The 24694-nt window shown below is 69.5% G+C and overlaps 2 protein-coding genes across 2 annotated transcripts; one reads left to right on the top strand and one right to left on the bottom strand.

The window, feature by feature from the left end:
• Positions 1–790: 790 nt before the first annotated feature.
• PDE1B (phosphodiesterase 1B) lies at positions 791–16706 on the top strand. The gene is made up of 16 exons (XM_077788695.2): positions 791–940; positions 2060–2195; positions 4942–5055; positions 6208–6393; positions 7373–7439; positions 8089–8205; positions 8988–9128; positions 10669–10769; positions 11589–11714; positions 11802–11903; positions 11999–12119; positions 12192–12273; positions 12361–12487; positions 12573–12709; positions 13349–13462; positions 13694–16706. Exons 2-15 carry the CDS (start codon positions 2065–2067, stop codon positions 13444–13446), a joined length of 1650 nt encoding a protein of 549 aa, XP_077644821.2. The 5' UTR covers positions 791–940; positions 2060–2064; the 3' UTR covers positions 13447–13462; positions 13694–16706.
• A 306-nt stretch (positions 16707–17012) lies between these two features.
• PPP1R1A (protein phosphatase 1 regulatory inhibitor subunit 1A) lies at positions 17013–23417 on the bottom strand. The gene is made up of 7 exons (XM_077788598.2): positions 23257–23417; positions 19782–19842; positions 19333–19370; positions 19180–19243; positions 18639–18788; positions 18421–18563; positions 17013–17746 (listed from the first exon to the last, which is right to left on the bottom strand). The coding sequence occupies exons 1-6, from the start codon at positions 23335–23337 to the stop codon at positions 18421–18423; spliced, it is 537 nt and encodes a 178-aa protein (XP_077644724.1). The 5' UTR covers positions 23338–23417; the 3' UTR covers positions 17013–17746.
• Between the last annotated feature and the right edge of the window lie 1277 nt (positions 23418–24694).

The following is a 24694-nucleotide window of genomic DNA, read 5'->3' as shown; positions in this document are numbered from 1 at the left end:
GACCCCCCGGGCCATCTCTGGGACCCCCCGGGCCACCCCTGGGACCCCCTGGGACATCTCTGGGACCCCCCCGGACCATCTCTGGGACCCCCCGGGCCAGCAGCGCCCCCGAGGGGCTCCAGGGGGGCTGGGGGCGCAGGGGCGGCACGGGGGGGGCCGGGGGTCCCCTCAAGCTCCAGGTGCCCCCCCCAGCCCCGGGGAGCGGCCGCGGATTTTGGGGGGGGGCTGCTGACCCCCCCTCCCGATGGGGAGGGGACAAAGGGGCACTGCCGGGGGTCGGGCACCGGGGGGCACCGGGGGGCACCGGGGGGGTCACGGCCCCTCCCTGGGGGTCACCGGGGGGCTCGGAGCCCTCCCCCCGCTGCCAAAAGCGGGGGCGCCCCCACAACCCCCCCGGGGGTCCCGGGGCGCCTCCGCCTCCCCCTGGGGGTCCTGACCCCCACCCCCCCCCCGGAGCTTCAGGTGGTTTTGGGGTCCCCTCCCTCCTATTGGGGTCCTGACCCCCCCCCCCGGAGCTTCGGGAGGTTTTGGGGTCCCCCCCCCATTGGGGTCCTGACCCCCCCCGGACCTTCAGGAGGTTTTGGGGTCCCCCATTGGGGTCCTGACCCCCCCCGGAGCTTCAGGAGGTTTTGGGGTCCCCCCCCATTGGGGTCCCCCCCGGAGGGGTCCCGGCTGCCCCCGGGGGGGTCCCGGGCCCCTCCCTCCCCCCGGGGGTCCCGGCGGCGCGCGGGGCTGGGCGGACCCCCGGCCCCCCCCGCTCCGGTCCCGGCCCCCGCCCCCGGCTCCCCCGCCCCGCCCCGCCCGCCGGTGCCGGTGCCGGTGCCGGCTCGCGGAAAGTTGCGGCGAGCCCCGGTCGGCGGCGGCTGAGCCGGCGGCGGCGGGGGACCGGGGCACGGCGGCGGCACCGGCGGCACCGGCGGCACCGGCCGAGCATCCCCCGGTAGGAGCGCGCAGCATCCCCGCTCCTCCGCTCCCCAGCCCGGTTCTTCCCCGCTTCCCCCCGGTCCCGGCGCTCCCGGTTCTCCCCTCCCGGTTCTCCCCTCCTTGTTCTTCCATCTCGGTTCTCCATTCCCGGTTCTCCATCCCCGGTTCTCCCCTCCCGGTTTTCCCATCCCGTTTCTCCATCTCAGGTTCTCCCATCCCGTTTCTCCATTCCCGGTTCTCCTCTCCCGTTTCTCCATTCCCGGTTCTCCTCTCCCGGTTCTCCACCCCGGTTCTCCGTTCCCGGCTCTCCGTCCCCGGCCCTCCCCGGTTCTCCATCGCGGTTCTCCGTTCCCGGCCCTCTCTTCCCGGCTCTCCCCGGTTCTCCCCCGCCGCCGCTCCCACCCCCGGTGCCCGGATCCATCTTGGCTCCGGTGCTGCCTGCGCAGCCGCCGGCTACCGGGGGGCGGGGGGAGGCCGGGCCGGGGGGGGCGGCCGCCGGGGCTGCGGCCGCTACCGGGGCCGGGGGAGCCACCGGGGCCGGGGAGCCGAGCACCGGGGCCGGGAGAACCGAGCACCGGGGCCGGGGGAGCCACCGGGGCCGGGGAGCCGAGCACCGGGGCCGGGGAGCCGAGCACCGGGGCCGGGGGAGCCACCGGGGCCGGGGGAACCGAGCACCGGGGCCGGGGGAGCCGAGCACCGGGGCCGGGAGAACCGAGCACCGGGGCCGGGGGAGCCGAGCACCGGGGCCGGGGGAGCCACCGGGGCCGGGGGAACCGAGCACCGGGGCCGGGGGCTCCGGGGTTAACGGGAGGCGCCGGGAACCGGCTCCGCGGAAAGCAGCGGCGGCGGCGGCGGGAGGGACCGGGGGCTACCGGAGGGACCGGGGGCTACGGGAAGGATCCAGGGGCTACCGGAGGGATCGGGGGCTACCGGAGGCACAGTGGGCTACCGGAGGCACAGCGGGCTACCGGAGGGACGGGGGGCTACGGGAAGGACCCGGGGGCGAGCGGCGGGACCCGGAGCGTACCGGAGGGACCCGGGGCGTACCGGAGGGACCCGGGGCGTACCGGAGGGACCCGCGGCGTACCGGAGGGACCCGCGGCCGGGCCGGGCTGAGCCGGCCGCCGGTGCCCAGGGGCGATGGAGCCGCCGCGGAGCCTCCCGGGGCTGGAGCGGGAGCGCGGCGCGCTGGACGCGGCCGGGGGCTGCCCGTCCCCGCTGGACACGCGCGCCCTGCCCGGCAGGAAGGTCTGGGTCAAGCTGCGGGCGCTGTGAGTGACCCCCGAGCGCGGGACCCCCAAACCCGGGAGGGACCCCTGAGAGCCCCCCAAACAAAGAGAGACCCCCAAACAGAGACACCCCCGAGCGCGGGACCCCCAAACCCGGGAGGGAGCCCTGAGAGACCCCCAAACAGAGACACCCCCAAACAGAGACACCCCCAAACAGAGACCCCCAAACAGAGACCCCCAAACCCGGGAGGGAGCCCTGAGAGACCCCCAAACAGAGACACCCCCAAACAGAGACACCCCCAAACAGAGACCCCCAAACCCGGGAGGGAGCCCAGAGAGACCCCCAAAGAGAGACCCCCAAACAGAGACACCTCCAAACAGAGACACCCCCAAAGCGGGACCCCCAAACCCGGGAGGGACCCCAGAGAGACCCCCAAACAAAGAGACACCCCCAAACAGAGACACCCCCAAAGCGGGACCCCCAAACCCGGGAGGGACCCCAGAGAGACCCCCAAACAGAGACACCCCCAAACAGAGACACCCCCCGAGCGCGGGACCCCCAAACCCGGGAGGGAGCCCTGAGAGACCCCCCCAAACAGAGACACCCCCAAACAGAGACACCCCAAACAGAGACACCCCCAAAGAGAGAACCCCCCAAACAGAGACCCCCAAAACCCTGGGAGAGCCCGGGAGGGACCCCAGAGAGACCCCCAAACAGAGACCCCAAACAGAGACACCCCCAAACAGAGACACCCCCCGGCCGCGGGACCCCCAAACCCGGGAGGGACCCCAGAGAGACCCCCAAACAGAGAGACCCCCAAACAGAGACACCCCAGAGAGAGACCCCCCCCAAACAGAGACCCCCCCCAACCCCCCAAAGCGCGACAGCCAAACCCCAACGCTGGGCCCACAAAGCGAGACCCCAAACCCCAAACCGGGACCCCAAACCCCAAACTGGGACCCCCAAACCCCAAACTGGGACCCCCAAACCCCAAACCGGGACCCCAAACCCCAAACCGGGACCCCCAAACCGGGACCCCCAAATCGGGACCCCAAATCCCATGCGAGGATCCCCCCCCCAGCCAAGCCCTGCCACCCCACTTTGGGGACCCCCACCCTCCTCTAGGACCCCCCCCCCAGCACCCCCGCCCCAAAAAGTCCCGCTGGGACCTCCGGGTGTCCCCAAGGACCCTGCGGGTGTCCCCAAGCCTCCATTTGGGACCCCTTGGGGACAGCCTTGAGGGTCCCCCTCCCCCCGCGTGGCACTCTGGGGGTGTCCCCCTCCCCCTGGGTGCCACCCTGGGGTGACACAGGTGTCCCCGAGCCCGTGGGGACGGCGCAGGCGCCGCAGGTGGCACCTGCGGGGGGGCAGCGGGGGGTGCCACCCCCTCACCTGTGTCGCGGGGAGCTCACGTGTCCCCGCGCCCACCTGCGGCACGTGCGTGGGGACACGCGTGGGGACACGTGTGGGACGCGGCGGGTGGGGGGGGGGGACAGGCGGGGCAGGGTGGCCGTGTGGCACACGCGGGTGACACACCTGGGCCGCGTGTGACACACCTGAGAGCGCCAGGGGACACGCGGGGGTGGCACTGCGGGGGTGTCACCCGGGGGGTGGCACTCCGGGGGTGTCCCACGCGTGTCCCCACGTGTCGCTCCCACACGTGGGTGACCCCTGTGTCCCCACAGTGGGGGCGGTCCCCTCCTGAACCCCCCCCCCTCCCCATTTCGAGGTCCCTGAGGCCACCCCGTCACCCGTGGGGTGGCCCTGGGGACACGGGGGTCACCGGCAGGGTGGCCCAGGGGGTGCCACCCGGCAGAGTGGCACAGCCCAACCCACCTTGTCCCCACGAGTGACACGGGGGTCCCCAGGGCTGGGGTCCCAGGGGGTGGCCGTCCCCGGGGGGGTCCCCGGGGGTCCCCAGGGGGGTGGCCGGTCGCGGGAAGGTGACAATCGCCATCCCCAAGGTCACCGCAGCGCTGGTGACGTCTGCGCCCCCCCGCTCCCCCCGGCCGCCCCGCTGTCACCGCGGCCACCGTCACTGTCGCTGTGACCGGGGGACGTGGTGGCCCCTCCCCGGCGAGTGGTGGCCGCGGTGGCCGCACGCGTGTCCTTGCGCTGTCACCACCGCGGGTGTCACCACCCTGTGCCACCTGTGCCAACCCCCCGTGCCGTTCCGTGCCACCTGTGCCACCCTTTGTGCCACCTGTGCCGCCCCTTGGTGCCACCCGTGCCAGCCCTGCGGGGGTGGCACTACCTGAGACCCCCTGTCCCCAGCCTGGGGGGGCTGTGACCCCTGTCCCCAACCTGGGGGCTGTCCCTGCTGTCCCCAGGGGTCAATGCCACCCTGTTCCCCCCCCCGGGGGTCAATGCCACCCTGTCCCCTCTGTCCCCAGAGGTCTCTGACCCCCTGTGTCCCCTCGGGGTGTCCCCCCGGGGGTCTGTGACCCCCTGTGTCCCCCCCGGGGCTGTTCCTTCTGTCCTGGGGGTCTCTGACCCGCTGCCCCCCGAGTCCCCCCGGGGGTCTCTGACCCCTGTGCCCCCCCGGGTCCCCCCGGGGGTCTCTGACCCCTGCCCCACCCCGGGCTGTCCCCCCGGGGGTCTCTGACCCGCTGCCCCCCGAGTCCCCCCGGGGGTCTCTGACCCCTGCCCCACCCCGGGCTGTCCCCCCGGGGGTCTCTGACCCCTGCCCCCCCTCGGGGTGTCCCCCCGGGGGTCTCTGACCCCTGCCCCACCCCGGGCTGTCCCCCCGGGGGTCTCTGATCCCCCGTGCCCCCCCGGGCCCCCCAGGCTGCGGTACCTGGTGAAGCAGCTGGAGTCGGGCGAGGTGAACGTGGAGGAGCTGCGGCGCAACCTGGAGTACGCGGCCTCGCTGCTCGAGGCGGTGTGCATCGACGAGACCAGGTGCGGGATAGCGGGGGACACGCGGGACGGGGGACACGCGGGGACACGCGGGGACAGCGCGGGGAACAGAGGGACACGCGGGGACAGCGTGGGGACAGTGTGGGGACAGCGTGGGGAACAGGGGGACACGCGGGGACAGCGTGGGGACAGTGTGGGGACAGCGTGGGGAACAGGGGGACACGCGGGGACAGCGCGGGGACAGTGTGGGGACAGCGTGGGGAACAGGGGGACACGCGGGGACAGCGCGGGGAACAGGGGACATGCGGGACGGGGGACACGCGGGGACAGCGCGGGGACAGCGTGGGGAACTGGGGGACACGTGGGGACAGCGTGGGGAACAGGGGACACGCGGGACGGGGGACACGCGGGGACAGCGCGGGGAACAGGGGGACACGTGGGGACAGCGCGGGGACAGTGTGGGGACAGCGTGGGGAACAGGGGGACACGCGGGGACAGCGCGGGGAACAGGGGACATGCGGGACGGGGGACACGCGGGGACAGCGCGGGGACAGCGTGGGGAACTGGGGGACACGTGGGGACAGCGTGGGGAACAGGGGACACGCGGGACGGGGGACACGCGGGGACAGCGCGGGGAACAGGGGGACACGTGGGGACAGCGCGGGGACAGCGTGGGGACAGCGCGACACGCGGGGACATTGGGACACGTGGGGATAGCCTGGGGACAACCCCGAGGGACAGCATGACACGTGGGGACAGCCCCTGGGGACAGCCCCGGGACAGCCCCAGGGACATGCGGGGACAGCCCCTGGGGACACGTGGGGACAGCGGGGACAGCCCCAGGGACACGTGGGGACAGCGGGGACTGCCCCGGGGACAGCGGGGACAGCCCCGGGGACACGCGGGGACACTGGGGACAGCGGGACACGCGGGGACAGCGGGGACAGCCCCTGGGGACAGCCCCGGGACAGCCCCAGGGACATGCGGGGACAGCCCCTGGGGACACGTGGGGACAGCGGGGACAGCCCCGGGGACACGCGGGGACAGCGGGGACTGCCCCGGGGACACTGGGGACAGCCCCGGGGACATGCGGGGACACCGGGGACAGCCCCGGGGACACTGGGGACAGCCCCGGGGGCACGCGGGGACACCGGGGACAGCCCGCGGCCCACTCCCAGCGTGGCGTGTCCCCAGGCAGGCGCTGGACACCGAGGACGAGCTGCGGGACATGGGCTCGGACGCGGCCGTGCCCTCCGAGGTGCGGGACTGGCTCGCCGCCACCTTCACGCAGCAGGCGCGGGCCAAGGGGCGCCGCGCCGAGGAAAAACCCAAATTCCGCAGCATCGTGCACGCCGTGCAGGCTGGCATCTTCGTGGAGAGGTGACACGGGGACACGGCCGGGGACGCGGCCGGAGGGGCACGGCGGGCACGGGGAGGGCACAGGGGGGACAGGGACACCCTGAGCAGGGTGCAGAGGGGACAGGGACACCCTGAGCAGGGCGCAGAGGGGACAGGGACACCCCGAGGAGGGCGCAGAGGGGACAGGGACACCCCGAGGAGGGCGCAGAGGGGACAGGGACACCCTGAGCTGGGCGCAGAGGGGACAGGGACACCCCGAGGAGGGCGCAGAGGGGACAGGGACACCCTGAGCTGGGCGCAGAGGGGACAGGGACACCCCGAGGAGGGCGCAGAGGGGACAGGGACACCCTGAGCTGGGCGCAGAGGGGACAGGGACACCCCGAGGAGGGCGCAGAGGGGACAGGGACACCCTGAGCTGGGCGCAGAGGGGACAGGGACACCCTGAGGAGGGCGCAGAGGGGACAGGGACACCCTGAGCTGGGCGCAGAGGGGACAGGGACACCCCGAGGAGGGCACAGAGGGGACAGGGACACCCTGAGAAGGGCACAGAGGGGACAGGGACACCTCGAGAAGGGCACAGAGGGGACAGGGACACCCTGAGGAGGACACAGAGGGGACAGGGGCACCCCGAGGAGGACACAGAGGGGATAGGGACACCCTCAGCTGGGTGCAGAGGGGACAGGGACACCCTGAACAGGGCACAGAGGGGACAGGGACACCCCGAGGAGGGCACAGAGGGGACAGGGACACCCTGAACAGGGCACAGAGGGGACAGGGACACCCTGAGAAGGGCACAGAGGGGACAGGGACACCCTGAGGAGGACACAGTGTGTCCCCAGTCCCCGTGGGTCCCCAGGGTGTCCCTGGGTGTGTCCCCAGGGTGTCCCCAGGGTGTCCCCAGCCCCGGGGTGTCCCCAGGGGTGTCCCCAGGATGTCCCCAGGGTGTCCCCAGCCCGGGGGTCCCCAGCCCCCCAGCCCCCCCAGCCCTGCCTCCCCCCAGGATGTTCCGCCGGACGTACACGGCCGTGGGGCCGAGCTACTCCTCCTCCGTGCTCAACTGCCTGAAGGTACCGGGGCGCCCCAGACACCCCAAACACCCCAAAAACAACCCCTAAACACCCCAAAACAGCCCAAACACCCCAAAACAACCCCAAACACTCCAAACCCAACCCCTAAAACAGCCCAAAACAGCCCAAACACCTCGAAACAGCCCAAAACACCCCCAAACAGCCCAAAACCAACCCCTAAAACAGTCCAAAACAGCCCAAACACCTCGAAACAGCACAAAACAGCCCAAAACAGCCCCAAACCAACCCCTAAAACAGCCCAATAACAACCCAAAAACCCTGGGGGGTTGCTGGGAGCCAGTGGAAATCTCTGGAAATCAACGGGAATAACTGGAAATCAATGGGAATCAGTCTCTGGGAATTACTGGGAATCACTGGCGTTTTACTGGGAATCTCTGGGCACCCCTGGGATTCCCGGGCACCCCCCAATGTCCCCGACATCCCCAATGTCCCCAATCCCCCTGATGCCCCCAGTGCCCCCAATCCCCCCAGTGTACCCCCAGTGTCCCCGGTGTCCCCAGTGTCCCCGGTGTCCCCAGTGTCCCCGGTGTCCCCAATCCCCTCAGTGTCCCCGGTGTCCCCAATCCCCCCAGTGTCCCCGGTGTCCCCGGTGTCCCCAGTGTCCCCGGTGTCCCCGGTGTCCCCGCAGGGCCTGGACCAGTGGTGCTTTGACGTGTTCTCTCTGCACCGCGCGGCCGAGGAGCACTCGCTGCGCACGGTGGTGTTCGAGCTCTTCACCCGCCACAACCTCAACAGCCGCTTCAAGGTGTGCCCAGGACCCCAAAACTCCCCAAAATACCCCAAAATAACCCCAAAATACCCCCACAACCTCAACAGCCGCTTCAAGGTGTGCCTGGGACCCCAAAACTCCCCAAAATACCCCAAAATAACCCCAAAATACTCCCACAATCTCAACAGCCAGTTCAAGGTGTGCCTGGGACCCCAAAACTTCCCAAAATACCCCCAAAATAACCCCAAAATACTCCCACAACCTCAACAGCCGCTTCAAGGTGTGCCTGGGACCCCAAAACTCCCCAAAATACCCCAAAATAACCCCAAAATACTCCCACAATCTCAACAGCCGGTTCAAGGTGTGCCTGGGACCCCAAAACTTCCCAAAATACCCCCAAAATAACCCCAAAATACTCCCACAACCTCAACAGCTGCCTCAAGGTGTGCCCAGGACCCCAGAATACCCCAAAATAACCCCAAAATACTCCCACAACCTCAACAGCCACTTCAAGGTGTGCCCAGGACCCCAAAACTTCCCAAAATAACCCCAAAATACCCTCAAAACACCCTCACAACCTGAACAGCTGCTTCAAGGTGTGACCTGACATCCAAAATCCCCCAAAACACCCCCCAAAATCCCAAAACAGCCCCAAAACTCCACCCCAGGACCCCCAAACTCCACCCCAGGACCCCAAACCTCCACCCCAGGACCCCAAACCTCCACCCCAGGCCCCCCAGACTCCCCAGGCCCTCGGGGACACCCCGGGGACCCCTCGGGGACGCCCCGGCGGTGTCACCGCGCTGTCCCCGCCGCAGATCCCCGGCGCGTTCCTGACGGCGCTGCTGGAGGCGCTGGAGGGCGGCTACGGAAAGTTCCGGAACCCCTACCACAACCAGGTGCACGCGGCCGACGTCACCCAGACCGTGCACTGCGTCCTGCTGCGCACCGGCATGCTGGTACGGACACGGACACAGACACGGACGCGGACACGGGACACGGACATGGACACGGACATGGACACGGACACAGACACGGGATATGGACACGGACATGGACACGGACATGGGACATGGACACGGACATGGACACGGACATGGGACAGGGGACAGGGGACACGGGACATGGACACAGACATGGGACAGGGGACAGGGGACACGGGACACGGACACGGACATGGACATGGACATGGACATGGACATGGACATGGACATGGACACGGACACGGACATGGACACGAACACGGACACGGGACATGGACACAGACATGGACAGGGACACGGACACGGACACGGACACGGACATGGACACGGACACGGATACGGACACGGACACGGACACGGACACGGACACAGACATGGACACGGGACATGGACACGGACATGGGACAGGGGACAGGGGACACGGGACATGGGACACAGGCACGGGACACAGGACACAGACACGGGACATGGGATAGGGGACATGGACACGGACATGGACATGGGACATGGGACAGGGGACACGGGACACGGGAAAGGGGACATGGGACATGGGACAGGGGATACGGGACAGGGGACATGGGACATGGGACGGGGGACACAGGACATGGGACACGGGATAGGGGGCATGGGGACACGGGAGAGGGGACAGGGGACAGGGGACACGGGACACAGGACAGGGGACACAGGACATGGGACACAGACACGGGACAGGGGACAGGGGACAGGGGGACATGGGGACATGGGGAGACAGTGACACTGGGACATGGGGACATGGGACACAGGGACCCAGGCACAGTCACCGAGGGTGGCACCGTGCCACCCACCTGGTCCCCAACACACCTGGAGGTGCCCGTTGCCATGGGAACGTCCCCAGGGTGGCCCTGGGCGTGGGGGACAGCTGGACACACACGGGGTGGCACCTGGGACGTGTCTGTGCCCAGTTGTCACATGCATGATGGCACCCGGCCCAGCTGGCCCCAGCTGGCTGCCACACGTGGGGTGGCACCTGGTGCACGTGCCGCCTGTTGTCCCCACGCTACGGCCACGGCACACCCGGGGTGTCACATTCACGGCGGGGGTGGCCCTGTCCCCATCTTTGTCCCTGGCCCTGACTTGTGGTCCAATCTCTGTCCTGTCCCTGTCCCCTCTGTCCCCTCTGTCCCCTCTGTCCCTGTCCCATCTGTCCCCTCTGTCCCTGTCCCTGTCCCCTCTGTCCGTGTCCCTGTCCCTGTCCCTGTCCCATCTGTCCCCTCTGTCCGTGTCCCTGTCCCTGTCCCATCCCTGTCCCTGTCCCATCCCTGTCCCTGTCCCCGTCCCTGTCCCATCCCTGTCCCTGTCCCCGTCCCTGTCCCTGTCCCTGTCCCCTCTGTCCGTGTCCCTGTCCCTGTCCCTGTCCCATCTGTCCCCTCTGTCCGTGTCCCTGTCCCTGTCCCATCCCTGTCCCTGTCCCTATCCCCTCTGTCCCCTCTGTCCCTGTCCCTGTCCCCTCTGTCCCCTGTGTCCCCTCTGTCCCCAGCACTGTCTCTCCGAGATCGAGCTCTTGGCCATCGTCTTCGCCGCCGCCATCCACGACTTCGAGCACACGGGGACAACCAACAGCTTCCACATCCAGACCAAGTGAGGGCACGGGGTGGCACGGGTGGCACAGCGTGGCACGGGGACACAGGGTGACACAGCATGGCACGGGGGACACGGCATGACACAGATGGCACAGCATGGCACGGGTGACACAGCAGATGTGACACAGCATGGCACAGCATGGGTGGCACAGTATGGCACAGATGGCACAGCATGGCACAGGTGACACAGCAGATGTGACACAGCATGGCACAGCATGGGTGGCACAGCATGGCACGGGTGACACAGCAGATGTGACACAGCATGGCACAGCATGGGTGGCACAGCATGGCACAGATGGCACAGCATGGCACAGGTGACACAGCAGATGTGGCACAGCACGGCACAGCATGGGTGGCACAGCATGGCACGGGTGACACAGCACGGCACAGGTGACACAGATGTGACACAGCATGGCACAGGGGACACAGCACGGCACAGGTGGCACAGCACGGGTGACACAGCACGGCATGGGTGACAGCACAGGTGACACAGCACGGCATGGGTGACAGCACAGGTGACACAGCATGGCACAGATGGCACAGCATGGCACGGGTGACACAGCAGATGTGGCACAGCACGGCACAGCATGGGTGGCACAGCACAGGTGACACGGCCTGGCCCGGGTGGCACCCACGCTGTGGTGGCATGGAGTGTCCCAGGCGGGGCTGCGCACCAGGGGGCAACTTGGAGACACCCGGGCAACCAACAGGGCCACCAACACAGCCGGGACACAGCTGTGCTGCCACCCCTCGCTCCGGGCTCCTGTCCCCATGCCCGGTGTCCCCATGCCCAGTGTCCTGGTGTCCCCGTGCCCAGGTCGGACACCGCCATCCTGTACAACGACCGCTCGGTGCTGGAGAACCACCACATCAGCGCCGTGTTCCGCCTGATGCAGGACGAGGAGCTCAACATCTTCGTCAACCTCACCAAGGACGAGTTCGCGTAAGGTCCCCCCGGCGCCGTCCCCGCTGTCCCCTCGCTGTCCCCTCGATGTCCCCTGCTGTCCCCTGAGCATGTCCCCTCCCACAGGGAGCTGCGGGCGCTGGTCATCGAGATGGTCCTGGCCACCGACATGTCCTGCCACTTCCAGCAGGTCAAGTCCATGAAGACGGCGCTGCAGCAGCTGGAGAGGTGGGTGGGGGTGGCGGAGGGGGAGGTCCCCGGCCCCCAGGCGTGTCCCCAGGGGTGGCTTTGGGGACAATCTGAGCGCCGGGCGCTGTCCCCAGGCTGGACAAGTCCAAGGTGCTGTCGCTGCTGCTGCACGCGGCCGACATCAGCCACCCCACCAAGCAGTGGGCGGTGCACAGCCGCTGGACCAAGGCGCTGATGGAGGAGTTCTTCCGGCAGGTAGGGCCGGGGCCGGGCGGGGGACGCGGGGCCACCCCGTGGGGACGCCGCCGATGTCCCTTGCCTTGCCAGGGGGACAAGGAGGCCGAGCTGGGGCTGCCCTTCTCGCCCCTCTGCGACCGCACCTCCACGCTGGTGGCCCAGTCGCAGATCGGTGAGTGCGGGGAGGTTCCCGTCCCCGTCCTGTCCCCGCGCGTCCCCGGCGCGTCCCCAGCCGCGCCGCGTCCCCTCCTGTCCCCAGGGTTCATCGACTTCATCGTGGAGCCGACCTTCTCGGTGCTCACCGACGTGGCCGAGAAGTTGGTGACGCCGCTGGCCGAGGACGGCTCCAAGGCCAAGGGCAACCCCGCGGCCACCCAGCAGCCCAGGTGGGTGTCCCCGTCCCCACGGTTCGTGCCCTGCGGTGGTGGCGGTGGCCCTGGCCCGCTGCCAGCTGTCCCCGTCGTCCCCCAGCTCGCAGTGGCGGCAGCCGTCCCTGGATGAGCACCTGGAGCTGGGGGACCTCAAAGCCGACCTGGCCGGGTTCCGCTCCACCTGGACCAAGCACATCCAGGAGAACAAGCAGAAGTGGAAGGAGAGGGCGGCCAGCGGTAGGGAATGGCCACCACGGCCACCACGGCCACCATGGCCACCATGGCCACCAGGGCCAATATGGCCTCCATGGACATTGTGGCCACTATGGTCACCACAGCCAGCATAGCCACTATGGCCACTGCGGCCAGTATGACCACCATGGCCACTGTGGCCAGTATGGCCACCATGGCCCTTGTGGCCACTATGGCCACCATGGTCAGTATGGCTACCATGGCCATAGTGGCCACTATGGTCATCACGTCCACCATGGCCACTATGGCCACCATGGTCCCCACAGCCACCATGGCCGGTATGGCCTCCATGGACATTGTGGCCACTATGGTCACCACAGCCACCATAGCCACTATGGCCACTGTGGCCAGTATGGCCACCATGACCACTACGGCCTCTATGGCCACCACCACCACTACAGCCTCCAGGGCCACCAGGGCCACCAGTGAGGGGCTGGGGACCACCGTGAACAGCTCAGGGCCAGCTCTGTCGCAGCGTCCCCAGACCGGAGGTGACACAAACGTGGCGCGGGTGGCACAGCCTGGGCTGGGCAGGGGGTGGCCCTGGGTGGGGACAGGAGTTCTGGGGTGTCCGTGGTGACCCTGGTGACCCGGTGACCCGGTGACCCCGGCCGTGTCCCCCAGGCATCACCAACCAGGCGTCCATCGATGAGCTGTCCCCGTCCCCGGGAGAGGAACCCGCGGCCACCGGGCCCCACAGCGAGAACGGGGACGTGGAATAGCGGCGGGAGGAGCGAGGTGGGGACACCGCAGGGGGTGTGGGGACACCGGGAGAGAGGTGGGGACACCGGAGTGAGGTGGGGACACTGGGATGGGAATGGGGACACCGGGAGAGAGGTGTGGACACTGGGAGAGGGGTGAGGACACCGGGAGAGAGGTGGGGACACCGGGATGGGAATGGGGACACTGAGAGGGGTGGGGACACCGGGAGGGAGTGGGGACACGGCGGTGACTGTCCCGTCCCAGCAGGTCCTTGTCTGACCCAGTGACACCGTCTCGTCTTCGATGCCATCGAGTTCAGCACCATCCGCAGGGCAGGAGCCCCCGGGCCGGGCTCGGATCGGTGTCACCCCCGTGCCAGGACCGGTGTCACCCCCGTGCCGGGACCGGTGTCACCACCATGCCAGGACCAGTGTCACCCCCGTGGCAGGACCGGTGTCAACCCCGTGCCGGGACCGGTGTCACCGCCATGCCGGGACCGGTGTCACCTCTGTGCCAGGAGCCCCCCAGGCCGGGATTGGATCGGTGTCACCCCCGTGGCAGGACCGGTGTCACCTCTGTGCCAAGATCGGTGTCACCCCTGTGCCAGGACTGGTGTCACCCCTGTGCCAAGATCGGTGTCACCGCCGTGCCAGGACCGGTGTCACCTCTGTGCCAAGATTGGTGTCACCGCCGTGCCAGGAGCCCCCCGGGCTGTCCCCTCTGCCACCGGTGCCACCGGTCCCTCACTGCCACCCGGCCGGGCTCGGTCCTTCGGGATTTTTAGAAACGCTTTTCCCGCTCGGGAGGGGCTGGGGTGGGGACAGTGGCGCTGGGGACAGCCCGGGGGGACACGATGGCACCGCCAGGGCCACCGCGCTCCCCTCGGTGCCCGCGGGGTCTGGCTGGTGACACCGTGAGGGTGGCACTGTGCCCTGTCCCCATCCCGCGTGGGGACGGGGACAAGAGAGGGACAGGAGGGGGACAGGAGAGGGGACAGGGACGGGTACGGGGACGGGGACAAGGACAGAAAGTGGGGACAGGGACAGGGACAGGGACAGGGACAGGGATGGGGACGGGGACAGGGACAGGGACAGGGATGGGGACGGGGACAGGGACAGGAGAGGGGACAGGGACAGAAGGTGGGGACAGGAGAGGGGACAAGAGAGGGGACAGGGACAGAGAGGTCCCCGCGGGGTCCCGGCCGGCGCGGCGCGGGTGGCGCTGGGGACACGGAGCGGCGGGACAGGGACAGATCCCGCTCCGGTGTCCCCCGGCTCCAGGACCGGAATGTCCCCACTTCCTGCGACATCCGGGAATGCTCGGGAATGCTCGGGGATGCTCGGGAACGCTCCCACACCCCGCTCCAGCCGCCTCGGGACCCCAGAATGTTTGGGGCATCCCAGAATGTTTGGGGCACTCTGGGGAATCCCGGAATGTTTGGGGCATCCTCGGGAACCCCGGAATGTTTGGGGAACCCCGGAATGTTCGGGGCCCCCTCTGGCCCCCGCCCCGTGCCTTGGGAACCCGCGCGCATCCCGGATCATTCCCGCCGGGGATCCCGGATCATTCCCGCCGGGAATCCCGGATCATTCCTGCCCGGGAATCCTGGATCATTCCTGCCCGGGAATCCTGGATCATTCCCGCCCGGGAATCCCGGATCATTCCCGCCCGGGAATCCTGGATCATTCCCGCCGGGGATCCCGGATCATTCCCGCCCGGGAATCCTGGATCATTCCCGCCCGGGAATCCCGGATCATTCCCGCCCGGGAATCCCGGATCATTCCCGCCCGGGGATCCCGGATCATTCCCGCCCGGGAATCCCAGATCATTCCCGCCGGGGATCCCGGATCATTCCCCCCCGGGGATCCCGGATCATTCCCGCCCGGGAATCCCGGATCATTCCCGCCCGGGAATCCTGGATCATTCCCGCCGGGGATCCCGGATCATTCCCGCCCGGGAATCCTGGATCATTCCCGCCCGGGAATCCTGGATCATTCCCGCCCGGGATCCCGGATCATTCCCGCCCGGGAATCCTGGATCATTCCCGCACGGGAATCCCGGATCATTCCCGCCCGGGGATCCCGGATCATTCCTGCCCGGGGATCCCGCAGGATCCTGGATCCACCCTCAGGAACGTTCCAGGATCCTGAATCCACCCTCAGGAATGTTCCAGGATCCCGAATCCAGGCTTGGGATCTTCCAGGATCCTGGATCCAGCCTCGTGAACATTCCAGAATCTCGGATCCGATCTTGGGATCTCCCAGAATCCCAGAGCCAGCCTTGGGAATGTTCCAGAATCCCAGATCCAGCCTTGGGAATCTCCAGGATCCGAAATCCACTCTCGGGAATGTTCCAGAATCCCGGATCCGCCGCCCCTTGAGCACCACCACACCCTCACCCCAAAATCCTGGATTCCCTCCGGCTGCCCCGAGCCCTGGGAATGTTCTGGAACGTCCCCGGGAATGCTCGGGAATGTTCTGGAACACCCGGACCATTCTCCCCACCCGCTCCGGCCCTGGCTCCTGGCACACCCCCCATTTGTATTTTTGTCCCCCGTGTCCCCCCGTGTCCCTCCATGTCCCCCCATGTCCCCCCCGTGTCCCCCGTGTCCCCCCGTGTCCCCCGTGTCCCCCCGTGTCCCACCCGTGTCCCCCCGTGTCCCCCCCGTGTCCCCCCGTGTCCCACCCGTGTCCCACCCGTGTCCCCCCGTGTCCCCCCGTGTCCCCCTATGTCCCCCCGTGTCCCCCCGTGTCCCCCGTGTCCCCCCGTGTCCCCCCCGTGTCCCCCGTGTCTCCCCATGTCCCACCCGTGTCCCCCGTGTCCCCCTATGTCCCCCCGTGTCCCCCCGTGTCCCCCCGTGTCCCCCCGTGTCCCCCCCGTGTTCCCCGTGTCCCCCGTGTCCCCCGTGTCCCCCGTGTCCCCCCGTGTCCCCCCGTGTCCCCCGTGTCCCCCCGTGTCCCCCCGTGTCCCCCCGTGTCCCCCCGTGTCCCACCCGTGTCCCCCGTGTCCCCCTATGTCCCCCCGTGTCCCCCCGTGTCCCCCCGTGTCCCCCGTGTCCCCCCGTGTCCCCCCGTGTCCCCCGTGTCCCCCGTGTCCCCCGTGTCCCCCCGTGTCCCCCCGTGTCCCCCGTGTCCCTCCGTGTCCCCCCGTGTCCCCCCCTCGGTCACCGCTGCCAGAGCTCCTGCCCGCCCCCCCCGCATGTGTCCCCCCCGCGCCGCCGCTAACGAGCAATTCATTAATTAATTAATGAGTTAATTAATAAACGCCGCCGCCACCACCACGGCCGCGCTCCGGCCACTGCGGGGGGTAGAATTTGGGGAGGGGGCAGAACCCGGCATGGGGCGGCCCCAGAGGGGGTCAGGGGTCTCTTTGGGGGGGTCCTGGAGCCCCCCCAGCACCCAAAAGGGAGTCCTGGAACCCCCCACCCCAAAAATGGGGTCCTGAACCCCTCCCCCAGCACCCACAAAGGGGTCTCGGGTCCTCCAGCACCGACTGGGGGGGGGTCCTGGAGCCCCCCAAAAAGGGTTTTGGACCCCCCCCCAAAGAGGGGATCCCCCCCACCCCCGGCGCAGCCCAAGCAGGAGGCGGGGGGGGAAAGGATCCCTTTAATTCCGGCTGGGGGGGTCCCCGCGCCCCCCGTGTCCCCGTCCCCACCCCCCGTGTCCGTGTGCACGCGCGTGTCCCTGTCCCCTCCCCTGTCCCCTCCCCTGTCCCCTCCCCGTGCCCAGGTGTCCCCCCAGGTGTGCACGGGGTGGGGGGGGGCCCAGGGGACACCCCGAGGGTGGCAGTGACGGGGGGGGGGGCGTGGGCTGGGTGTCCCCAGTGTCACCCGCCCTGGGGACCCGGGGGTGGCAGTGCGGGTGGGGGGCACGCAGGGTGTCCCCAGTGTCACCCAAGGGTGACAGTGAGGGGGTGGGGGGTGTGTGGCACTTGTCACCTGCCCTGGGGAGCCCGAGGGGGTGGCAGTGAGGGGGGGTCTGCTCAGTGTCCCCAGTGTCACCTGCCCTGAGGTCCCCAGGGGAAGGGGACATCCCAGGTTGGGGGTTCCCAGACCCTTCCCCCCTCCCCACCGGTGGGGACATGCCCATGGGAATAAAATAAAATATAAAATAAAATAAAATAAAAAATAAAATAAAATAAAAAATAAAATAAAATATAAAATTAAATTTAAAAAATAAAATAAAAAATAAAATAAAATAAAATAAAATAAAATAAAATAAAATAAAATAATAAAATAAAACATCCCAAAATCGTTCTGGGCAGCCCCAAAATCTTAGAAAATGGAATAAAAAAGTCTCCGCTGGGCAGCTGCGGCCACACCTGGGGACAAGGGACAGTGCTGGGCACCGGGGAGGGGACACCCCTGTCCCTGTCCCTGTGCCAGCAGTGCCACCCTGGCCCTGCCACTGTCCCCGTCCCTGGAGAGTGGCGGGAGTGTCCCGGTGACATCCCAGTGACATCCAGGAACATCCAGGGACATCCCAGTGACATCCAGGAACATCCAGGGACATCCCAGGACATCCCAGGGACATCCCAGGGACATCCAGGAACATCCCAGTGACATCCAGGAACATCCAGGGACATCCCAGTGACATCCCAGGGACATCCAGGAACATCCCAGTGTCCCCAGTCCCCCAGCACCCCCAATGTCCCCCCCTGCCCCCAGTGTCCCCACTGTCCCCAATCCCCCCATTGTCCCCAGCACCCCCGGTGTCCCCAATCCCCCCACTGTCCTCAATCCCCCCGGTGTCCCCAGTCCCCCTGGTGCCCCCATTGTCCCCAGTCCCCCCGGTGTCCCCACTGTCCCCAGTCCCCCCGGTGTCCCCAATCCCCCCACTGTCCCCAATCTCCCCGGTGTCCCCATTGTCCCCAGTCCCCCCGGTGTCCCCAATCCCCCCGGTGCCCCCATTGTCCCCAGTCCCCCCGGTGTCCCCAATCCCCCCGGTGCCCCCACTGTCCCCAATCCCCCCGCTGTCCCCGTGTCCCAGCCGTACCTAGTGGCCGCTGCCCGCGCTGTCCCCAGGCTCTATATGGGTCCCGTCCTCGGCCCGGCCGCGCCGCACGGTCCCGGGGGTCCCGGCCCGGGGGGTCCCGGCCTGGGGGGTCCCGGCTTGGGGGGTGCCATCGCCGGGTGTCCCTGCGGGTGTCCCAGCACAGGGGTGACCCCAGAGCCCCCCAGCGCCCCGTGCCCCCATCCCGAGCCCCGACTCACGGTGGCCGCCCAGGCCGGGGCAGGAGCCGCCGGGGCTGTGCCGGTGCCCGGGCTCGCCGCGGGGGCAGCGGGCGGCGGCCGCCGCCTCGTCGTCGTCGTCGGCGCCCTGCGCCTGCTTGCACAGGTGGTGCTCCACCATGGTCTGCAGCTCTGCGGGGCGGCAGCGACGCTGGGGGGGCTGTCACCGCCCCGTGTCCCCCCCGTGTCCCCCCGTGTCCCCCCTGTGCCCCCTCATGTCCCTGTGTGCCCCCATATGACCCTAATGTCACCTCCCCGTGCCCCTCCGTGTCCTCCCGTGTCCTCCCGTGTCGCCCCGTGTCCCTCCGTGTCCTCCCGTGTCCCCCCATGTTCCCCGTGTCTCTCCGTGTCCTCCCGTGTCCCCCCGTGTCCCCCCGTGTCCCCCTTGTGTCCCCCCTGTGCCCCCTCATGTCCCCGTGTCCCCCCATATGCCCCTAATGTTACCTCCCCGTGTCCCCCCGTGTCCCCCATGTCCCCCCGTGTCCCCCCCGTGTCCCCCCGTGTCCCCCGTGTCCCCCCGTACCTTTCATGGTGGGGGTGCTCCTGGCCACCTTCTTCCTCTGCCGGGGGGACATGGCCAGGCCGGACTGGGGGGACAGCGGGGCTCAGGGGGGGGTCCCCCAGCTTTGGGGGGGTCCCTCCTGTCCCCCCGTGTCCCCCTGGCAGTGTCACCTACCTTCAGCAGGGGGTTGGGCAGCCGGTCCTCATCGATCTCTGGGGTGGGGGGGGCAGGAGGTCAGCAGAGGGTGGGGGGCTCATCCTGCGCCCCCCCTTGTCAATCCAGCCCCATGGGGGGGTCTCTGTCCCCTGGGGATGCCATGGGGACAGTGCCACCACCCCCACCCCCCCCTCATTGTCAGGGGGATTTGGGGTCCCACCCGCCCCATGTGTGGGGGTCCTGAGCATCGAGGGGGGGCTGGAATGTGGGGAGGGGGGCTGAGCATCATGTGGGGGGCGCTGAGCATTTTTGGGAGGTCCCTGAGCACGTGGAGGGGCCCCTGAGTCATTTAGGGGGTCCCTGAGTAATTCTGGGGGTCCCTGAGCCCCTTGGGGGGTCCCGAGTGCCCTGGGGTGCCCTGGGTGGGCCGGGGCCGGGGGTGACGCGGGGACACCGCTCGGACCCACCTGGGGACGATTGGTCACTGCTCAGGACAAGGTTGGCCGGAGTCGGCCGACGCCGCCGGATCTGGGGGGACAGAGGAGAGAACTGGGACCCCGAACTGGGACCCCAAACTGGGACCTCGGGACATGGAACTGGAACCCCGAACTGGGACCCCGAACTGGGACCCCAAACTGGGACCCCAAACTGGGACCCCGAACTGGGACCCCAAACTGGGACCCTGGGACACGGAACTGGGACCCCGAACTGGGACCCTGGGACACGGAACTGGGACCCCGAACTGGGACCCTTGGACACGGAACTGGGACCCTGAACTGGGCCCCCAAACTGGGACCCCGAACTGGGACCCTGGGACACGGAACTGGGACCCTGAACTGGGCCCCCAAACTGGGACCCCGAACTGGGACCCTGGGACACGGAACTGGGACCCTGAACTGGGACCCTGGGACACAGAACTGGGACCCTGAACTGGGACCCTGGGACACAGAACTGGGACCCCAAACTGGAACCCCGAACTGGGACCCTCGGACCCCGAACTGGGACCCCGAACTGGGACCCTCAGCTGTGCCCCAGCCCCGCTGGCCCCGAGCCCGCCGTGTCCCCGAGCTCAGGGTGGTGGTGGCCCTTGGGGACAGCGGTGGCCGGACACGCGTGGCTTTTCCATCTGGAGCTAATTGTACCCGCGTGGGGACAGCGACACCGGGACAGCGACACGGGGACAGCGACACGGGGACAGCGACACGGGGACAGCGACACGGGGACAGAGACACGGGGACAGGGACACGGGGACAGCGACACGGGGACAGCGACACGGGGACAGAGGCACGGGGACAGCGACATGGGGACAGAGACACCGGGACAGCGACACGGGGACAGAGACACGGGGACAGCGACACGGGGACAGTGGAGGGGCCCTGCCCTTCCTCCGCGGCCGCTGTCCTTGCCCAAGGTCACCTGGAGCCACTTCGGCCCCGCCGCGGCCTTTTGGGGGGGTTGGTGGCCGCGGAGTGGCCGTGGTGGGGACCGTGGGGACAGCGGTGGCATTGGGGACAGCGGTGGCACTGGGGACAGCGGTGGCACTGGGGACAGCGGTGGCATTGGGGACAGCGGTGGCCGTGGGGACAGCGGTGGCCGAGGGGACAGCGGTGGCATTGGGGACAGCGCTGACCCCGCGCCCCCTTTCCCCGCTGACCCAGTAACTGAGCGCCGCCGGAAAATGGATTTCCCAGCGAGGATTCCCTAATGAGGCGGGCTGCCTAATGAGATGCTAATGAGATGCTAATGAGGCGGGCGAGCGGCCGGCAGCTCCGCACCTCCCCCGGCCCCTGCCCACCCCCGGCCCCCGGCGCATCCTCCCGTGCCGGCCCCGTTGCCGTGGAAACGCGGCTGGATGTTGAACGGAGATTAGCGGGAACCGGGAATCGCCGGGAATCGCCGGGAATCGCCCCGGCCCCGCCGGCCGTCCACGGGCGACCCCCCCACTTTGGGGCCGGGGTCCCCCCGTCTGCCCCCTCCCCACCCCGCGATGGGGCTGGGAGGGTTCGGGGTCCCCCGGGGCCCCGCAGCTCCGGGAGGGGCCCCGCGGAGCCGCGGCCCCCCCGGGACGCTGCCGCCCCTCCGGAGCCCCCCGGGGGTGGGGGGCGAGGCCGTGCCCACCCCCCCAACACCCCGGGCGCGACCCCCGGGGCGGGGATGGGGAGGGGACAGCGGCACCACCTGCTCAAGGTGACCCAGGTGGAGCCGAGCGCCGCCGGCTGAGCCGCCCCCTCCCCGAATTCCGGGGGTCCGGGGAGGGCGGGGGGATCCCGGTGCTCCGGGGAGGGGATGCGCCGGTCCTCCCCCCCCCCCCCGGCCGCTCGCTCCCTCCCTCCGTCCTCCCCTCCCTCCTCCCTCCTCCATCCCCCATCCCTCCTCCATCCCTCCATCCCTGCCTCCCTCCCGGCGCTATTTTTAGATCAATCTCCAGCATCGATTAAGGGCGAGCGGCGCGATCCGGGGGCAGCCGGGACGGGGCCGCCTCCGGCACCGGGAGCGGGCACCGGGAGGGGGACCGGGAGCGGGCACCGGGCGGGAGCGGGAGGGGCCCGGCTCGGCTCGGCCCGGCCCGGCCCAGCAAAACCCCCCCGGGATGGTCCCCGCGGCCCCGGGGACACGCGCGGGGGGAGTCGGGGACACGGGCAGAGTGCGGGACAAAGGCCTGGGCCGGGCCTGGCACCGGGGGGCACCGGGGGGCACCGGGGGGCACCGGGGGGCTCAGCTGAGATGGGGGTGAGGGGGCTGCCGGACCTGCGGGGGGGACACGGCGGGGACACGGGGGGGACACGGGGGGACGAGGTCCTGCGGGAGGGTGGGGCTGGACGGGTTTGGGGACGGCCCCGCAGGACACAGGGACACCGCGGTGCCACCCGGAGCGGGGTGGCACGGCCGAGCCCCCCGTCGCTGCGAGGGGACACCCCAAAAAAAGGAGCGGGAGGGGGACATCGGCAGTGTCACCTGCTGCCACCGCACGGGGCCGGGGTCGCCCCCGGCTCAGGGCGCTGAGAGGTGCCGGGTGAGACCCCCCCGGCAGGGGAAACTGAGGCAGGGCAGGGCAGGGGGGTCCCCGGGCTGGGCAGTGCCCAAGCCCGACTGCGATGGGGACGGGCTGGGGGTGTCCCTTGCTGGGTGCTGGGGGGCTCGTGCCCCCCTCCCCCGCCGGTCTCCCTCTCTCTCCTGGGGACCCCCAAACTCTCCCCCTCCCTGCTGGGGACCCCCGCTGCTGCCACCGAGCCGGGTGGTGGCCCCAGATGGGCACAGGCAGTGACAGTGCCACACTCGGCCCCGCTCCGTTGGCACCGGGGGGTCCTGGCCCCCCACCCCAGGACTCCCAGCTGGGGGGACACGGAAGGGACCCCCCCTCTTCTCCTCACCCCCCTCAAGCCCCCGCGGTGGGGCCGAGGGGTCCCCCCAGAGCCCTCCTGTGCCCTGCAGCCCCGGGGCCGGGGGGAGGTGGCAGGAGGGGCTCGGGGTGCCCGGGGGTCCCCGGCCGCGTCCCCGCGGGGTCACCCCGTGCCCGGGGCCGTCCCGGGACCGGCTCTGACGGGAGCAGGGCCCGGGGGTCCCGGGGTGGCCCCGGGGTGGCCCCGGTGGCGTCGCGCAGAGCCGGCACATGGCCCCGGCACTGCCACCCCCCGCCCCACGGCCCTGCGGGGCTCTGGGGCAGCGGCGGCCGCTCCGCGCGGGTGGCCCCGGCACCGGGCGGCTGCAGCCTCCGGTCGCCGCTGTCCCCGCGTCACCCCCGGCCCCGGCGGTGCCACCCCCGGGCCCCCAGCCCGGGCCGTGCCCCCGCCGTGCCCGCAGCCCTCCGGAGCCCGCCCGGCTCGCTCCTCCGCGCGGCCCCGCCGCCCCCCCGGTGCCGCCCCGGTGTCGCCCCGGTGTCCCCCCGGTGTCCCCCCGGTGTCCCCGCGGTGCCGCCCCGGTGTCCCCGCGGTGTCCCCGCACCTGCTCGGCCGCCTCCGGGTCCAGGTGCGGCTCCAGCAGCGGGACCGTGAACTGGATCTTGCGGGGGCTGTTGGGCTCCATCGCGGGCGCGGCGGCTCCGGCGGCTCCGGCGGCTCCGAGCGGCCACGCCCCGGCCACGCCCCGGCCACGCCCCGGCCACGCCCCGGCCACGCCCCGGCCACGCCCCGGCCACGCCCCGGCCACGCCCCGCGGAGGCCGCGCCTCGCCCCGGGCCCCGCGCGCGGGACACGGGGATGGACAGAGGGACAGACACGGGGATGGACAGACACAGGGATGGACAGAGGGAACAGACAGACACGGGAACACAGGGATGGACAGAGGGACAGACACGGGGACACGGGGATGGACAGACACAGGGACACGGGGATGGACAGACACAGGGATGGACAGAGGGACAGACATGGGGATGGACAGATGGACAGACACGGGGACATGAGGATGGACAGAGGGACAGACACAGGAACATGGGGATGGACACAGGGACAGACACGGGAACATGGGGATGGACACAGGGACATGGGGACAGACAGACAGGCACAGGGACATGGGGACAGACACAGGGACATGGGGACAGACACATGGACAGAGTCAGGAGTGTGGGACAGAGCCTGGGACATGGGGACAGACACAGGGACACGGGGACAGACACATGGACAGAGTCAGGAGTGTGGGACAGAGCCTGGGACATGGGGACAGACACAGGGACACGCAGACAGACATGGGGACACAGGGATGCACATGCAGGGGGACCCTGAGACATGGGGACAGACAAACAGACACAAGGATGGACTCCAGGCCGCAGGGACAGACGTGTGGACAGAGCCAGGATGAAGGGACAGACAGAGGGACACGAGTACAGAAACAGGGATGGACCCTGGGACATGGGGACAGACAGACACAAGGACAGACTCGGGAACACTTGGGATGGGGATGGGAATGGGGACAGGGACAGGGACAGGGACAGGGATGGGGACAGGGACAGGGATGGGACAGGGACAGGGACAGGGACAGGGACAGGGATGGGGACAGGGACGGGGACAGGGACGGGGATGGGACAGGGATGGGACAGGGATGGGGACAGGGACAGGACAGGGACAGGGATGGGACAGGGATGGGGACAGGGACAGGGACAGGGACAGGACAGGGACAGGGACAGGGACAGGGACAGGGACAGGGACATGGACAGGGACAGGGACAGGGACAGGGACAGGGACAGGGATGGGGACAGGGACGGGGACAGGGACGGGGATGGGACAGGACAGGGATGGGGACAGGGACGGGAACAGGGACAGGAACGGGGACAGGGGCAATGGCACCATCGATCCCCCCTGGCTCCAGGACAAGGGGACAAGGCCAGCACTTGGGGACTGTCCAGCAGAGCCCGGACACGTGGGGGACACCCCAGAACCCCTAAACC

Source organism: Lonchura striata, chromosome 29 (assembly GCF_050655825.1).
Source record: "Lonchura striata isolate lonStrDom1 chromosome 29, ASM5065582v1, whole genome shotgun sequence".
Lineage (NCBI taxonomy): Eukaryota > Metazoa > Chordata > Aves > Passeriformes > Estrildidae > Lonchura > Lonchura striata.
This window is presented reverse-complemented; position numbering and strand designations above follow the sequence as displayed.

Coding starts and splice junctions, on each gene's coding strand:
- PDE1B (XM_077788695.2), top strand. CDS start 2,065: ATGGAGCCGCCGCGGAGCCTCCCGGGGCTGGAGCGGGAGCGCGGCGCG. Junction 10,770..11,588: donor AGCTTCCACATCCAGACCAA/GTGAGGGCACGG, acceptor CCCCGTGCCCAG/GTCGGACACCGCCATCCTGT. Junction 12,488..12,572: donor GCGGCCACCCAGCAGCCCAG/GTGGGTGTCCCC, acceptor GTCGTCCCCCAG/CTCGCAGTGGCGGCAGCCGT.
- PPP1R1A (XM_077788598.2), bottom strand. CDS start 23,337: ATGGAGCCCAACAGCCCCCGCAAGATCCAGTTCACGGTCCCGCTGCTG. Junction 19,843..23,256: donor ACCCGGAGGCGGCCGAGCAG/GTGCGGGGACAC, acceptor CTGTCCCCCCAG/ATCCGGCGGCGTCGGCCGAC. Junction 19,371..19,781: donor CAGTGACCAATCGTCCCCAG/GTGGGTCCGAGC, acceptor CCCCCACCCCAG/AGATCGATGAGGACCGGCTG.